Source organism: Nerophis lumbriciformis, linkage group LG27 (genome assembly GCF_033978685.3).
Source record: "Nerophis lumbriciformis linkage group LG27, RoL_Nlum_v2.1, whole genome shotgun sequence".
Lineage (NCBI taxonomy): Eukaryota > Metazoa > Chordata > Actinopteri > Syngnathiformes > Syngnathidae > Nerophis > Nerophis lumbriciformis.
The window spans coordinates 30,465,786-30,484,589 of NC_084574.2; the positions used below are offsets into that span (position 1 = coordinate 30,465,786).

The 18,804-nt window shown below is 41.1% G+C and overlaps 1 protein-coding gene across 1 annotated transcript in view; it reads right to left on the minus strand.

Moving 5' to 3' along the window:
- Positions 1-11,551: 11,551 nt before the first annotated feature.
- The window catches only part of LOC133624526 (somatostatin receptor type 5), a 41,915-nt gene continuing 34,662 nt past the window's right edge, over positions 11,552-18,804 (minus strand). Inside the window, exons 2-5 of the mRNA XM_061988156.2 lie at positions 15,280-15,420; positions 14,934-15,206; positions 14,705-14,851; positions 11,552-12,332 (exon numbers count right to left, since the gene is read on the minus strand). Of these exons, the coding sequence (XP_061844140.2) occupies positions 12,150-12,332; positions 14,705-14,851; positions 14,934-15,206; positions 15,280-15,420 (744 nt within the window). The 3' untranslated portion in view covers positions 11,552-12,149. The remainder of the gene's footprint in view (positions 12,333-14,704; positions 14,852-14,933; positions 15,207-15,279; positions 15,421-18,804) is intronic.

The window sequence follows — 18,804 nt, forward strand, 5'->3', positions numbered from 1 at the left end:
CATGGTAAAAATCACTAATTGACTCGCGGGCCATTGGTGCATTTTCACTTTGGCCCTTGGAGGCAAAATGTTTGGGCACACCTGCTCTAGAAATAGAAGCGTTGAAATAAACCATTTTTAAAGAGGCGGTGTCTCTCGGGTAGGACACATATTGACTCACTTAGAGGCAGTTTCATATAATGATGTTTTTCCATTTCCTTTTCCCAAAGGAATGCTTGTCAAGATGGGGGTTGACTTGTTGTTGATCATCTCCGAACACTTGCCAGTTGAGGCTGTGATTAGAAGTGCAGTGGAAGAAGCTCTTTGGCTGTTGAATTATTTCTGAAGGAAAACGTTGGTCAGATGGCCTGAAAGCCAAAGCGGGATGGAAACGTCACATTGAGTGTCCTCGAGTTGAGCTCAATAATCTGACAGCGTCTGTAGAAAAAGATCTGGCGTGGTGCTCGGTGGACCATCAACACAGCATGAAGCTTTTGAAATAGGAAACAAAAAGTTAGGAACAATGTGTTGGATTATTTTCATGTGTTTTTCCTGCCATGTACCAATATAATTTACCAGGATTTTACAGCATTTTACAGTATTTTTTGTCCCACAGGAAATCACTGTAATTATAATCCTCTGCAATATCACTACAAATGACAGTACATTCAAATGATTTGTCTCTTAAAGGGGTCATTGTTATGAGTCCACTTCCTTTTGTTTTACATCAGTGATTCTCAAACGGTGGTGTGGGTACCACAACGGTAGTGGTAAGCGGGCTCCATCTAGTGCAGGAGTCAGCAACCCAAAATGTTGAAATACTTTTTATTTTCATTTTTGGTCCAATATGGCTCCGTCTGGAGCCGCAACAAATTAAAAGCCTATATAAGTGTTATAATGAAGGCAACACATGATGCAAGTGTCTATATTAGCCTACTATCAAAGGCTGACGCAAATGTTCGTTGACAGAAATTTTTATTCTACCCATTTTTGCAACATTGGAAATCATTAGTGAAATGGAGGCTTCTCACAGGATGAGATAACTCCTGGAAATGACTGTCTTAGAATGTCCAAAAGTTATAGATGTGTGTGTCCAAGTTTAAGGAAACGGCAGGCTGTCTTCTTCTAATGGATTCATTACAATCTTTGCAAGCTGGGTGATGTTTGCTGTGGTCTGGAACAACATGGCACACAAACAGATAATGTGTCATGAGGCATGCAAATACAAATTAAATACACAGAGCACATAAGTAAAGGAAATTAAATTAGCTCAAATATACCTTCAAACGAGGCATAATGATGCAATATGTACATACAGCTAGCCTAAATAGCATGTTAGCATTGATTAGCTTGCAGTCATGGATTGACCAAATATGCCTGATAAGCACTCCAGCAAATCAATAAAATCAACAAAGCTTACCTTTGTGCTTTCACACACAGCATAAAACACTTGGTGGACAAAATGAGACAAAGAAGGAGTGGCATCAAACACATAATTCTGTGGCAGTGTCAGAGAAAGTTGCACATGTAAACAAACTACGATGAGTTCAAGGATCGTTGAAATTAGTAGGACAAAACGGTGCTCGCCAAATACTCTCATCAGTGAAGCATGTTTAATTTAAACAGTGGGACTTCTAACAATTAAGAAGGTTTGTGTCATGTTTGTTCTACAGAAAATATGTCAAAACAAAAAAACACTTTTTTTCTTCATCTTTTATCATTTTCACACATCTCTGAAAAAGGGCCAGGGAGCCACTATGGCAGCGCTAACGAGAACCGCGGGTTGCTGACCCCCGATCTAGTGGTACGCCAAAAAAATCACTTAAGTAATTATTGTTTTTGTATTTTCCAATATTCAAACACAGTGTTGTGTGTAATGTTACAGTCGCCAAAATATTGAATATACTTGTTAACTAAAACCTCTGCATAGTTTTTGATGAATACTTTGGCCTGCTTTGCTACTTTCTTTCATTGTCGGTCATTATGGTGTTACTTGAAAGCCAAGATTTTTTTGAGGTGGTACTTAGTGAAATAGGTTTCTAACGGATTTAAGTTACAACTATACGCTAGTTTTTATTAGAAAAGCAAACAGCAGAGGATGCATGTGCATGTACAAGCCAGTCTGCCCCACAAGAAGAGGATAGAGAAAAATAAGTAGATTATCGACTACAACGTTGGACTAAAATGACGGACTCGTGCAATGCTCTTCGGGTAAATTTATACCACTTAAGGAGAAAAAAGTCACAAGTTGTGCAAATTCCAAACAAAAGAAGTATGAAAGAAGGCGAGATTGCTTTATTAACATCCCCGCCATGCCCCCATGGTTGGATTTACATTTTTTGTGACTTATGCAGATGCCAAATACACAAAAACAGGTACCAATAGGTAAGACAAGTTGTGTGGGGGGGGGGGCGTGGCCTGCGGACCTGCAGCAACGCGGGGCGTGCCAGGACCGGCTTCGAGATCAGCGGCAGGTGTGTGGATGACACAGCTGAGAGTGTTTGTCTGATCACCTCTCGCTCTGTTAAAGGCAGCAGTCGGGAAGGAGAGCAGGCGGTTGTTGATGGTGGAGAGTGAGACACGACACTGGAGAAAAAACTTTTGTGTGCTCACTTGAGAAAAAGACAGCTGCTGAAAAGCACCCAAAAGACTTTGCACGTTTTATTGTAAAATAAAACCCTTTGATTGGTGGTCCGACGAACCTGGGGGAGCTAGACCTCCACAAGTTGGTTTTGCATAATAGGTCCCCTTTAAGGGGTTCCGTAGACCTTGTTGCACACGCTTGTACAGTTAAACTGAGAGAGTAATTAACAATACAATTATAATTGTGAAGTTATAGCATAGAGTTGCAATTGTAATTAACTATAAAATGATAACTGTAAAGTTACAAACAGGCATCACTGTGATGAAGGTATGTAACCCCAAGATGCAAGAGACAGGCGGTGACTAATTTGTATTAAAGCACCACAAATATGAACAGTAGTCTTGACAATTCTCAACAGAGACAATTCTCCAGCACTGACTGGAGGGCGAGGCAGGTTTTATAGAAGCCGGATTGGCAACCAGGAACAGGTGTGGTTTTGATTGATTGATTGATTGAAACTTTTATTAGTAGATTGCACAGTTCAGTGCATATTCCGTACAATTGACCACTAAATGGTAACACTCGAATAAGTTTTTCAACTTGTTTAAGTCGGGGTCCACGTAAATCAATTCATGGTACAAATATATAAATCAAATCAAATCAACTTTATTTATAGAGCACATTTAAAATTTACCACAGGGGTAGCCAAAGTGCTGTACAATGAGCAGGTTAAAAGATAAAACGAGTACCGAGCAAACACAACACAACACAAACAGAACACGATAAAAAATAAATAATTAAAATAGAATTAATAAAAACATAAAAACATAAAAACAGGATCACAGCAGGTGTATTATGGGGCGCCATTGCAGGATGGATATCACTCAGTGTTAAAAGCCATGGAATAAAAGTATGTTTTTAAGAGAGATTTAAAAACAGGAAGAGAGGAAGCTTGTCTAACACTCAGGGGTAGGTCGTTCCAGAGCTTGGGAGCAGCAACGGCGAAAGCTCTGTCACCTCTAAGCTTCAGCCTTGTGTCAGGGACCGTCAACAGCAGCTGATCGGCTGATCTTAAGGATCGGGTGGGGCAGTAAGGCTGAAGGAGGTCGGAGAGATAGGTTGGCGCGAGGTTGTTTAGACATTTAAAAACAAATAAAAGGAGTTTAAAATGTATTCGGTAACGCACAGGGAGCCAGTGAAGGGACGCTAAAATAGGGGTGATGTGCTCACGTCTGCGGGTCTGTGTTAGCAGACGAGCAGCAGAGTTTTGCACGAGCTGCAGGCGGGCGAGGGAGGCCTGGCTAATGCCAACATACAGGGCATTACAATAATCAAGACGAGTCGAGATAAAAGCGTGGATTAATTTCTCAAGATCATGTCTTGATAGAAGCGGTTTCACTTTCGCTATTTGGCGTAATTGATAAAAGCTTTTTTGAACGACGCTGCTGACTGTACTATCATCATAGTACAGTCATCACACAAGTTAATCATCAGAGTATATACATTGAATTATTTACATTATTTACAATCCGGGGGGTGGGATGAGGAGGGTTTGGTTGATATGAAGACAAAACAGAAGTTATGTTGTTCGGTCCAAGTCGCTCTCCCTCCCCCAACGTTGACCTCGGCACTCTGACCCCGTATCTCAGCGACTCTGTCACAAACCTGGGGGTAAAGTTTGACTCAGATTTTAAATTCGAAAAACAAATCAGCAGCGTCGTTCAAAAAAGCTTTTATCAATTACGCCAAATAGCGAAAGTGAAACCGCTTCTATCAGGACATGATCTTGAGAAATTAATCCACGCCTTTATCTCGACTCGTCTTGATTATTGTAATGCCCTGTATGTTGGCATTAGCCAGGCCTCCCTCGCCCGCCTGCAGCTCGTGCAGAACTCTGCTGCTCGTCTGCTAACACAGACCCGCAGACGTGAGCACATCACCCCTATTTTAGCCTCCCTTCACTGGCTCCCTGTGCGTTACCGAATCAATTTTAAACTCCTTTTATTTGTTTTTAAATGTCTAAACAACCTCGCGCCAACCTATCTCTCCGACCTCCTTCAGCCTTACTGCCCCACCCGATCCTTAAGATCAGCCGATCAGCTGCTGTTGACGGTCCCTGACACAAGGCTGAAGCTTAGAGGTGACAGAGCTTTCGCCGTTGCTGCTCCCAAGCTCTGGAACGACCTACCCCTGAGTGTTAGACAAGCCTCCTCTCTTCCTGTTTTTAAATCTCTCTTAAAAACATACTTTTATTCCATGGCTTTTAACACTGAGTGATATCCATCCTGCAATGGCGCCCCATAATACACCTGCTGTGATCCTGTTTTTATGTTTTTATGTTTTTATTAATTCTATTTTAATTATTTATTTTTTATCGTGTTCTGTTTGTGTTGTGTTGTGTTTGCTCGGTACATGTTTTATCTTTTAACCTGCTCATTGTACAGCACTTTGGCTACCCCTGTGGTAAATTTTAAATGTGCTTTATAAATAAAGTTGATTTGATTTGATTTGATTTGATATCAACACTTCAGTCATCAACAATTGCATCATCAGAGAAATGGACATTGAAACAGTGTAGGTCTGACTTGGTAGGATGTGTACACACACATGCTAGCACACAAAAATTAATATATTGATTTTTACCAACATAGTTTTGCATTCTATTATATGACCACACAGTTATATCTTTGTATACAATTGTAAATTGTCAGGTTTAAAGTACAACACACACTACCATCACTCTCACACAGCCGTGTCAAACTCATTTTAATCATAGGCCACATTACAGTTTTGGCTAGAGATGTCGGCCGATAAATGCGCTAAAATGTAATATCGGAAATGATCGGTATCGTTTTTTTTATTATCGGTATCACTTTTTTTGTGTGTTTTTTTATGTTTTTTTTAAATTAAATTAACATAAAAAACACAAGATACACTTACAATTAGTGCACCAACCCAAAAAACCTTCCTTCCCCATTTACACTCATTCACACTCATTCACACAAAAGGGTTGTTTCTTTCTGTTATTAATATTCTGGTTCCTACATTATATATCAATATATATCAATACAGTCTGCAAGGGATACAGTCCGTAAGCACGCATGATTGTGGGTGCTGCTGGTCCACTAATAGTACTAACCTTTCACAGTTAATTTTACTCATTTTCATTAATTACTAGTTTATATGTAACTGTTTTTATATTGTTTTACTTTCTTTTTTATTCAAGAAAATGTTTTTGATTGATTTATCTTATTAATTTTTAAAAAAAAGTACCTTATCTTCACCATACCTGGTTGTCCAAATTAGGCATAATAATGTGTTAATTCCACGACTGTATATATCGGTTGATATCGGTATCGGTTGATATCGGTATCGGTAATTAAAGAGTTGGACAATATCGGATATCGGCAAAAAGCCTTTATCGGACATCCCTAGTTTTGGCCGCCACTTGTAACTGCGAAACATAAAACTATATAAATGTATAAAGTCCTCATGATGGTATACAGTTGTACCGTCATTTGATTATTTATTAAGTTTCAAAAAGGGTTCAAATTACCACAAAAAAATGTACTTGTTGCATCAAATAAAAAATAATACCGACGTCTCCTTGCCACATTGTGTATCAATATTGCAGTTTCACCGTCCATCCATTTTCTACTGCTTGTCTCTTATCAGTGATTTTTTTTAAATATTTTTTTATTAAGCATGTTAAAGCATGAATGGCTAACTAAACTAAAACTATCAATACTACAGTAGTATTGGCCACTGGAGGATACCAAACCAATCAAAGTGTGCTGTTCAGTATCGTGGCCACTGATTGGCTCAGCCTCAGGCAGTATTACTGTATTGGATTAAAGCAGGGATGTAAAATGTACGGCCGGATCAGGCCCGCAAACAGGTTTTATCCGGCCCGTGGGATGAGTTTGCTAAGTATAAAAATGACTCTAAATCTTTGAATGAAAGAAACTGCTGTTCTAAATTTGTCCACTAGATGTCGCAATAGCAATTCTTTGTATCTTTGTAGACGATGCTACATATGTAAAAAAAAAAATTAAAATAAACCACATGATGTTAGTGCACCAGTCGAGGAAAATGAGTAAACTACATAAATAACATACTGTAATTTGATTTTGATATTTTTTTTAATCTCGATAGATTGAAAATGAACACCAATGAGTTGACTGATAAATGTTATCACACAATTTATTCAGAAAACGACAAAGAAAAATAGAATACTATTAACCGCAACATGTAAGTGTAAAAAAAACCCAACAACATTATGGTTTGTACATTTTCAGAATATGCTTGTTCTATTTTTAAACAAAACAATCTGAAGTTGTCTTTATTTTTAAGTTTTCGTGCTGTGATGTTACCAGTGCGGCCCACTTTCTCCATGTGGCCCCCAATCTAAAATTAGTTTGACACCCCTGGATTAAAGAGTGTAAAGGTGACCAAAGGGTGTTATTTAATGTCTAGAGGGCTCTTAAAATGCTAAAAAATAATATTTAGAAGGTTGTTAAGAGATTTTATGATAGCTATGAAAATATTCGCTTTCTAATTAATTATTTATTTTTCGCGGAAATTAATTTATCGCAGTCATGTCCGGAACTAATTTACAGCGAAGAACTGTATTATTATTGTATTATTAACTGTTTTATTATTATTACTGTATTCAGCTAAAAAAAACTGCAGCTACAAGCAGTTAATTTTCTTCTGTCAGAATTGAGATACACTTAGCAAGAAACATCAAGTGTCTTATCGGCTTTTGCGTGGTGTTGACTTTGACATATGTGCTCTAGGCAATTAGGAGGTATTTATAGCGGGAAATCCCCCAACGATGGATAATATTGGGAAACGTTGCTATGGGAACCCGAGTCAAATATGAGATAACAAGAAACAATAAGGGGACAGACATTCTTGAAATGAGTCACGATGTGACAAACGCACTTAAAAAAAAAAGTTCCAAGAAAGCGTACTTGAAATTGACTGCAGCTTGGTGAGTTTTAATTAGACTTAAAGACCTACTGAAACCCACTACTACCGACCACACAGTCTGATAGTTTATATATCAATGATGAAATCTTAACATTGCAACACATGCCAATACGGCCGGGTTAGCTTACTAAAGTGCAATTTTAAATTCCGCGCCAAATATCCTGCTGAAAACGTCTCGGTATGATGACGTCAGCGCGTGACGTCACGGATTGTAGAGGACATTTTGGGACAGCATGGTGGCCAGCTTTTAAGTCGTCTGTTTTCATTGCAAAATTCCACAGTATTCTGGACATCTGTGTTGGTGAATCTTTTGCAATTTGTTCAATGAACAATGGAGAGAGCAAAGAAGAAAGCTGTAGGTGGGAAGCGGTGTATTGCGGCCGGCTGCAGCAACACAAACACAGCCGGTGTTTCATTGTTTACATTCCCGGAAGATGACAGTCAAGCTTTACCATTGGCCTGTGGAGAACTGGGACAACAGAGACTCTTACCAGGAGGACTTTGAGTTGTATGCGCAGACGCGGTACCGTGAGTACGCATGCAGCTGCGGCTTCCAAACATTTGATCGCTTGCCCGTACGTGCGTGCTGCTATGTGCATGTCACGTACGTAACTTTGGGAACTTTGGTGAAATATATGTGCTGTATGAACTTTGGGGAGGTGAACGGTACTTTGGGCTGTGGGATTGAGTGTGTTGTGCAGGTGTTTGAGTTATATTGGCGGGTTATATGGACGGGAGGGGGGAGGTGTTTGTTATGCGGGATTAATTTGTGGCATATTAAATATAAGCCTGGTTGTGTTGTGGCTAATAGTGTATATATATGTCTTGTGTTTATTTACTGTTTTAGTCATTCCCAGCTGAATATCAGGTCCCACCCGCCTCTCACAGCATCTTCCCTATCTGAATCGCTCCCACTGCTCTCTAGTCCTTCACTCTCACTTTCCTCATCCACGAATCTTTCATCCTCGCTCAAATTAATGGGGAAACCGTCGCTTTCTCGGTCCGAATCGCTCTCGCTGCTGGTGGCCATGATTGTAAACAATGTGCAGATGTGAGGAGCTCCACAACCTGTGACGTCACGCTAGTCGTCTGCTACTTCCGGTACAGGCAAGGCTTTTTTATCAGCGTCCAAAAGTTGCGAACTTTATCGTCGATGTTCTCTACTAAATCCTTTCAGCAAAAATATGGCAATATCGCGAAATGATCATGTATGACCCATAGAATGGACCTGCTATCCCCGTTTAAATAAGAAAATCGCATTTCAGTAGGCCTTTAAATCACAGGTGTCAAACTTCAGGCCAGCGGGAACTCATGAACATCAACATGCATTCTGTCCACATGGTGAACTTCAGCCAACAAGAAGCCAAATTTACTACAGCCATTATTCTCAAACTGTTGTATGTGTACCATTGGTGGTATGTTAAAGAAGTCTGTAACTTTGTAATGTACATGAAATATCATTGTTGAGGACGTTTGTGCATTGAATGTCATGTTACAGTGGCCTGAAATATTTGATTTATGAAGTGAATTAATTCACTCATATTATGTTTTGCATATGGTGAATGTCTATATTCATCTTGGAGAAAGCAAACCACCAGTGTTAATAGTAGGTATTTTAGTTTGGTCACATAATAGTCAATTAGTATTGAGATTTGTGTGTGGATTGGATTAGTTCTCGCGGCAGAAAAGGCAATACAATTGGACTTTGGTATGCAAAGGTGATGGCCCTATCCGTGACAAGAGTCTAAATGTTCAGCTCAAAGTAAACATCTAAGATACGACCTACATTAAAGTAAACATCTAAGATACAACCTACATTAAAGTAAACATCTAAGATACGACCTGCATCTGTTGTCTTTCCAGACATTTACACACGAACATCTCCTTTTATGGTCAGGGTGTGCTGTCCTGACTTGGCACACACCCAGAGACAGGAGAGAGGAATATAAAACTGATGGTTTGGCTTCTCCAAGTTTTGTTTCCATGGTTACCCATTAGTTTCACCTGTTCCACGTTTGGACTCACACACCTGTCACCAATCATGTCACTGTTATTTAAGCCTGTATTTTTCTGTTGGTCGGCCTGGCGACATTATCTGCTGTTACCCTTGTCACTCATATGTTGATTCCATGCCATTGTTCCATGATCATTTCCATGCTTGTTCCAAGTAAGTTTTTGTTTATTCATGTCACGTAGGGGCAGCATGGCGTAGTGGGTAGAGCAACCGTGCCAGAAACCTGAGGGTTGCAGGTTCGCTCCCCGCCTCTTCCTTCCAAAAATCGCTGCCGTTGTGTCCTTGGGCGGGACACTTCACCCTTTGCCCCCGGTGCCACTCACACCGGTGAACTGAATGATGAATGATAGGTGGTGGTCGGAGGGGCCGTTGGCGCAAATTGCAGCCACGCTTCTGTCAGTCTACCCCAGGGCAGCTGTGGCTATGAGAGTAGCTTACCACCACCAGGTGTGAATGAATGATGGGTTCCACATGTAAAGCGACTTTGGGTACTTAGAAAAGCGCTATATAAATCCCAGTTATTATTATTATTATTATTACGTTTAGCAGTTCTTTTGTTTCATACCCTTAGTCTACGTTAAGTGTAAGTTTTTGTTTCATAGTCAAGTTTGTACCTCTGCCTTGTGCGCACCTTTAGTTTGTTCTTTTTGTTATAGTAAAAAGAATTATGTCGTTACCTTCACGCCATGTCCGCTCCAACTTTTATTGCATCTCGGGAAAACAAACCCGCCATGTCATGACAAAACTGAAGCCTTGGCCTTATGATTGCAGCGATTTATTTCAAAGAAACGGCACTGAACAATACAAACATATATATTTTGTACTTGAAACTGTGCAAACATACTACAATCAAGTTAACTAATCAATTTCACAGGCACTGGTCACAACCGCTTGAAATAACATCTGTAGAGAAAACATACATTAGGTCAAATATGACTTATTTGAACAATAACCGTGTGCTGTATTAATAAGCCACGGTGCTTCACAGTAGACAAACATCCCACATTGCACATATACAATTGACACTTCAGTCTTATGAAGAGCAGAGCATTGCACGCTAATTAGTTGTTGATGACTTAATAAACCTTCATGTTTCGTACAAATGAGCAGAAAGCAAGATAATGAACAGAGCATCCACAAAGATAAATAGCCTTCAATACTTAAAGGGGAACATTATCACCAGACCTATGTAAGCGTCAATATATACCTTGATGTTGCAGAAAAAAGACCATATATTTTTTTAACCGATTTCCGAACTCTAAATGGGTGAATTTTGGCGAATTAAACGCCTTTCTATTATTCGCTCTCGAAGCGATGACGTCACAACGTGACGTCACATTGGGAAGCAATCCGCCATTTTCTCAAACACATTACAAACACCGAGTCAAATCAGCTCTGTTATTTTCCGTTTTTTCGACTGTTTTCCGTACCTTGGAGACATCATGCCTCGTTGGTGTGTTGTCGGAGGGTGTAACAACACGAACAGGGACGGATTCAAGTTGCACCAGTGGCCCAAAGATGCGAAAGTGGCAAGAAATTGGACGTTTGTTCCGCACACTTTACCGACGAAAGCTATGCTACGACAGAGATGGCAAGAATGTGTGGATATCCTGCGACACTCAAAGCAGATGCATTTCCAACTGGACTGGACAGATCAGCTTTCAGGAAAAGAGAGCGGATGAGGGTATGTCTACAGAATATATTAATTGATGAAAACTGGGCTGTCTGCACTCTCAAAGTGCATGTTGTTGCCAAATGTATTTCATATGCTGTAAACCTAGTTCATAGTTATTAGTTTCCTTTAATGCCAAACAAACACATACCAATCGTTGGTTAGAAGGCGATCGCCGAATTCGTCCTCGCTTTCTCCCGTGTCGCTGGCTGTCGTGTCGTTTTCGTCGGTTTTGCTTGCATACGGTTCAAACCGATATGGCTCAATAGCTTCAGTTTCTTCTTCAATTTCGTTTTCGCTACCTGCCTCCACACTACAACCATCCGTTTCAATACATGCGTAATCTGTTGAATCGCTTAAGCCGCTGAAATCCGAGTCTGAATCCGAGCTAATGTCGCTATAACTTGCTGTTCTATCCACCATGTTTGTTTGTATTGGCATCACTGTGTGACATCACAGGAAAATGGACGGGTGTATATAACGATGGTTAAAATCAGGCACTTTGAAGCTTTTTTTAGGGATATTGCGTGATGGGTAAAATTTTGAAAAAAACTTCGAAAAATAAAATAAGCCACTGGGAACTGATTTTTAATGGTTTTAACCCTTCTGAAATTGTGATAATGTTCTCCTTTAACAGAAACTAGGAAATTTGCAAGAAGCAAAGAATGCATGTTCCTTTTGTCTATGTAGGATCAGAGTGGCTAAAAGGCACTTATGTCAGTGGAATGCATTGAGGAAAGTCCATGCAGGTTCATACTGTATGTGTAACAGATGGAACTATGCATGAGGTTGTTTGATTCCAAACACATTTGCATTACTTGTGCTCCATACGATGAGTGTAACTTATTTGTATTTCATATTTCATCCTCCACAGGATATGGTGGCCACTCCCCATGAAGGACTATCTAAGAAGCAGCAGGAGATTGAGTTTGGGTGATGATGGCGGGGACTTCAGCCTGGGTTGCCAGATGGGTTTCAGTAACTGTTGTGGTTGCCCTCAGGGGTCCAAGGAAAACAGAGGAAGACTGGCAACAGTTCAAGTCAGGGGCTGTGGGACGAGCTGGAGGGTCGGAAGGCTGAGGAGAGATCTTTAACAAGGAGAAAGGCATCCTTTGATTGCCATTGTGATGACTATGATGATGGTTATGATATTTTTCACTTCTAAAGTACCAGTAAAGTGGAAAAACAAGTTGCCTCTATATTGAAGCTATTATCATATACAGTCATGGTCATTATGTAAAGAACATAATGTCATGGCTGTCTGAAATCACATGGACAAAGATAAGACCTTCTGGAGGAAAGTTCTGTGGTCAGATGAAATAAAAATTGACCTGTTTGGCCACAATGCACAGCAATATGTTTGGAGGAGAAAAGGTGAGGCCTTTAATCCCAGGAACACCGTTCCTACCGTCAAGCATGGTGGTGGTAGTATTATGCTCTGGGCCTGTTTTGCTGCCAATGGAACTGGTGCTTTACAGAGAGTAAATGGGACAATGAAAAAGGAGGATTACCTCCAAATTCTTCAGGACAACCTAAAATCATCAGCCCGGAGGTTAGGTCTTGGGCGCAGTTGGGTATTCCAACAGGACAATGACCCTGTGTGTTTGGGGTCCACTTGGGAGTAGATTTTTCTCCATGTGGCCCCCGATCTAAAATGAGTTTGACACACCTGCCTTACGCGATTGGAATGGTTTGTACAGCTGAAAACAACGCAAACATAGGGCATTTTTCTTCGAGGAAGGCTAAATGGGCGTAGTACCTATTGAGAAGAGACACTGCTTGACCACTACGCATATTTAATGAGCCGGACTTGAGCCCAACGTGACGTCATTCAAATCCAAGCATTAGGGGCGTTCTTATACATGAAGACAGACACGCTAAATGGATTGCACTCTAATTTGCTTATTAAATGGACGCAATCCTCTGCGCTCGACCTTAGTAGATCAGCTTTTAAGTTTGCACATGTTTTAATACACGCAATCAGGCCCTACAGTAGGAAAGAAAATTATATGACCCCATTCGTCGCGGTTTACCTGACACATTAAACGTGACAAGTTTGGAACGTGCACTATCCACTTTAGCCACCAGATAGCAGTCGAGTGTTGAATATCTTTAAATGTGTTTTGTGGCGATTTCAACTTTCGCCACAGTGAAGTGGCGCTTTCCATCATTTTCACCAGACTGCATTGCAAAACAATTGACCCTGTAAAATGTGTGTACTGTGCACTGTTTTATATTTTGAGTTTTTATAGGTTGCTATATAAGTTTTATGATTAATTTTTCGCAATGGGTTGCCCTTTTTTCTGGGTTGAGCACCACGCCCTCAAAAAATGTCTGCGCACCTGCCTGTTGGTGTTGTTTCGTGAAATTTTTGTATTGTAAAATATTTGGTAACACTTTAGTATGGGGAACATATGAACCATTAATTAGTTGCTTATTAACATAGGGTTAGGGTAAGGGTTAGGGTCAGGGTCAGGGTCAGGGTCGGGGTGAGGGTTAGGGGTAGGGCTAGGGTTAGCGTTGGGGTTAGGGTTGGGGTTACGGTTGGGGTTCGGGTTAGGGAAGACTCTTAGTTAATGGCTTACTAGTTGTATAATAAGGCCATGCAGAATAAGGCATCAATAAGTACTTAATAAGTACTTAACAAGTGCTTAATAATGACTAATTAACAGCCAATATGGTACTAATTTGCATGTTAACAAGCAACTAATTAATGGTTCATATGTTCCCCATACTCAAGTGTTACCAAATATTTGAAAGGGCAGCAAGGTGAAACAGGGGTTGGTGCGTGTGCCTCACAATACGAAGGTCCTGGGTTCGATCCTGGGCTCGGGATCTTTCTGTGTGGAGTTCGCGTGTTCTCCCCGTGACTGCGTGGGTTCCCTCTGGGTACTCCGGCTTCCTACTCAGTGGCCTAGTGGTTAGAGTGTTCGCCCTGAGATCGGTAGGTTTGGTGTTCGAACCCCGGCTGAGTCATACCGAAGACTATGAAAATGGGACCCATTACCTCCCTGCTTGGCACTCAGCTTCAAGGGCTGGAATTGGGGGTTAAATCACCAACAATTATTCCCGGGCGTGGCCACCGCTGATGCTCACTGCTCCCCTCACCTACCAGAGGGTGTTTAAGGGTGATGGGTCAAATGCAGAGAATCATTTCGCCACACCTAGTGTGTGTGTGTGACAATCATTGGTACTTTAACTTTACTTTTACTTTAAGACAAGCGCCTGGGGATAGGTTGATTGGCAACACTAAATGGTCCCTAGTGTGTGAATGTGAGTGTGAATGTTGTCTGTCTATCTGCGTTGGCCCTGCGATGAGGTGGCGACTTGTCCAGGGTGTACACCGCCTTCCGCCCGAATGCAGCTGAGATAGGCTGCAGTAGCGGTAGAAAATGGATGGATGGATGGAAAATATTTGCCCCTGGCTCAATAAAGTTTGGGAAACACTGCACTAAAGTACCTGGCTGCTCTGAGGACGTTGGGACACCCGAGTATGAGGAGAGTGAGGGGCGCATTCAGTTGGCTTGGACCTCACAAAGCGGCGAGCACTGGGGTCACCGTCCTCCACATCGTTGGCTTTGCGCCTCCCCTTCTTCACGCACAGCACCTCCAGAGTCACAGAAGACGAGTGTTAATACCACGACTCTTTATCTACCTGATCAGATGGGATGCTTCACGCCTTCCATTACTCTTCTGAAGCTCTGCTTGAAGTTGTCCGACAGGAAGCCGTAGAGCAGCGGGTTGGCGCAGGAGTTGGCGTAGGACAGGATGACCGCAAAGAAGTAAATCCCCGCCGTGGCGCTGGACTCTGGGATGATGACCACCAGGTTGATGATGTTGATGATAAAGAAGGGCAGCCAGCACAGCACAAACACCACCACGATGACCACCACCATCCGAGTGACCTTGCGCTCGGAGCGCCGCCGCGAGGTGAAGCCCGCCCGCACTCCTGACGACTTCACCTGGGGGGGGGGAAAAAGAAATAGCGACGATGGGAATTACGAAACAGAACCAGTCGTACACTCACTCGCAAACCTTGACGACGATCAACAGGTAGCAGAGGCAGATGATGAGCAGAGGTCCGAAGAAGCCGATGGTGGTGGTGTAGAGGATGAAGGCTGTTGACCACACGTCTGCCGGCTCCGGCCAGATCATGTTGCACGAGTTAAATGTGTCCTAAAGGAACATATATTTGCAGGAACCAATTAAGTCAAATCTTTTATAATAACACTCAAATGAGAGGAGTCATTTTCATGAGATTATTTTCTAATATTAGTGATTTGGCCCACTTGTAATGAAAATAAAAGAAATCTTGTTTTTCATAAGCTATGGATTAGTATTGTACAATATGTCTGGGTGGGGGTCCTGCTTTGGAAATCATTTGTACCCCTTTCAGAGATCACATTTAGTTCCCCTTAAACATCCTCATGTTGCACAATGAAATGTAAGCATAGGATGAAGTGTGCATTCCTGTAACTTTCTCTAGTAACAGCATTCCATGATTAATATCAATAAATTAACATTAATAATAAATGACAGTAGAATAAGCACACGTATGACTGAGGAGTCATAGTGTAACTTTGTGTGGTGTTTGAGTTGTCCAACTTTTTGTGTGGCCATAAACGCACCAGTGGTTTAGTGCTATGCGTGTTGGTGACAGATGACAAGTTGGTTTTGGCCTGGTTTGTACGGCAGAAAATGACTAGTTTTTCGAGATAGAAGTTTTTTACTCACGTTTTTGGTGTGGTTATGGCCGAATATAAACAGTTTTGCTCAATAAAGTGATCGATATAATTCCTGTCCTCGAAGCATCTCGATAGACGTTACAATAATTGAACGGTGTTCAATTGAACGGCGATGACGAACACCGTCAGGGCCGCTTGTTGTCACTGTCACTCAGAGTTGCATTGCAAAATTATACAGAATAAATGTGTTTATTTTGTTTAGAATTCAGATGGGATTTGATTTGGTGCGCGGCATATATTTGCTGTGCGCAGAGGACACTTGAGCAGTGCGCAATTACACAGGCGCGCACCTTAGAGGGAACGTTGGTAGCGTAGTAGGCCTAGGTATTCATTAAAAACAAGTCAGAGGTTTTATTTAATAAGTATATTTAATATTTTTGGCCTGCGATGAGGTAGCGACTTGTCCAGGGTGTACATCGCCTTCCGCCCGAATACAGCTGAGATAGGCTCCAGCATCCCCCCCGCAACCCCAAAAGGGACAAGCGGTAGAAAATGGATGGATTGAATATTTTTGGCCAATTGAACCCGTTCTCAAACAATGGCAATAAAAACTCTTCTGATTCTTGTGATTCAATGTAACATTTTAAACAGTTTGAACAGTAACACTGTGTTTGAATATATGAAAATAAAACACTGTACTTTTAATCAAGTGATTCTTTGGCGTACCACGAGGTCGGGGGTCAGCAACCCGCTTGCGGCTATTTAATCCTACCCTAGTGGCTCCCTGGAGCATTTTTTAAAAAAGGATGGAAAATGGAAAAAGATGGGGTGGAAAATATTTGTTTTGTTTTAGTATGTTTTTTTGTTTGAGGACAAACATGACACAAACCTTCCCGATTGTTAGAAAGCCCACTTGTTTAATGTTTGTGTGTATGCTTCACTGATGAGAGTATTTGGTGATCATCGTTTTGTCCTACTAATTTCGGCGGTTCTTAATCTCACCATAGTGTGGACTGTGACGCAACAGTTTGTTTACATGTAGACTGGACTTAGAGACTTAGACTAGACAGACTTCCTTTTATTGACATTCAAATTTGAACTTTACAGTACAGATAAGAATGACATTTTGTTGCATTAGCTCGTTGTAGTGCAGGATAAAAGTAAAATGTAAAATCTTGCACTCCTTCTTTGTCTCATTTTGTCCACCAAAAGTTTTATGCTGTGCGTGAATGCACAAAGGTGAGCTTTGTTGATGTTATTGACTTGTTGGAGTGCTAATCAGGCTTGCCAAAGATTGTAATAAATCTATTAAAAGAAGACAGCATTAACTTGGACACACACATCTATACCTTTGGCCATTAAAAGCCAGTCATTTCCAGGGGTTATCTCACCTTCTGAGTAACCTCTGATTTACTGATGGTTTCTAATGTTGTAAAAATGTGTAGAATAAATATTAATTTTCAACATTTATGTCAACGAAGATTGGCTTCAGCCTGCGACACATAGTCATTTTGATAGTAGGCTAATATAGCTAATATAGACACTTACGTCATATGTTGCCTTCATTATAAGACTTATATAGGGCTTTTCATTTTTTTCCGGCTCCAGACAGATTTGTTTTGTTGTATTTTCGGTCCAATATGGCTCTTTCAACGTTTTGGGTTGCCGACCCCTGCACTAGATGGAGCCCACATACCACTAATGGTACATGTACCACAGTTTAAGAATCACTGCTACAAGGGAAAATAATAAAAGGCTAATTTAGTATTATTTATATTGAAAGTTTTTTTCATTGCACCAAAACCAAGACTTTAAGTACATGGCTAAATTGAGGCCCTTAGCAGAATTTTATATGGCGGTGCCCCCCCCACCCACCCATTGCAAAATTCCTTTACACATTTGTATTAAAGGGGAACCTTCTGAGAAGCCTCACTTTTACCAATATTTTCCAATGTTGAAAAAAATGTGTAAAATAAATATTACATTTCAACACCATGTGTTGCCATCATTATAAGACAAATATAAGACTTTTCATTTTTTGCGGCTCCAGACAGATTTTTTTTGTATTTTTTTGGTCCAATGTGGCTCTTTCAACATTTTGGGTTGCCGACCCCTGGCCTAGGTACTCATTAAAAACAAGTCAGAGGTTTTATTTAATAAGTATATTTAATATTTTTGGCCATTTTACACAGTTTGAACAGTAACACTATGTTTGAATATAGGACAATAAAACACTGTACTTTTAATAAAGTGATTCCACTAGATGGAGCCTGCTTACCACTTGTGGTACACGTACCACAGTTTAAGAATCAATGCGACAGGGGAAAATAACAAAAGGTTACCGGTAATTTAGTATTATTTATATTGAAAGTTTTTTCATTGCACTAAAACCAACATTTTAAGTATCAATCATCAATCAATCAATCTTTATTTATATAGCCCTAAATCACAAGTGTCTCAAAGGGCTGCACAAGCCACAACGACATCCTCGGTACAAAGCCCACATACGGGCAAGGAAAAACTCACCCCAGTGGGACGTCGATGTGAATGACTATGAGAAACCTTGGAGAGGACCGCATATGTGGGTAACCCCCCCCCCTCTAGGGGAGACCGAAAGCAATGGATGTCGAGTGGGTCTGACATAATATTGTGAGAGTCCAGTCCATAGTGGATCCAACATAATAGTAAGAGTCCAGTCCATAGTGGGGCCAGCAGGACACCATCCCGAGCGGAGACGGGTCAGCAGCATAGAGATGTTCCCAGCCGATGCACAGGCGAGCGGTCCACCCCGGGTCCCGACTCTGGACAGCCAGCACTTCATCCATGGCCACCGGACCTGCGCCCCCCCCCCCCCCCCCCTCAAGGAAAAGGGGAG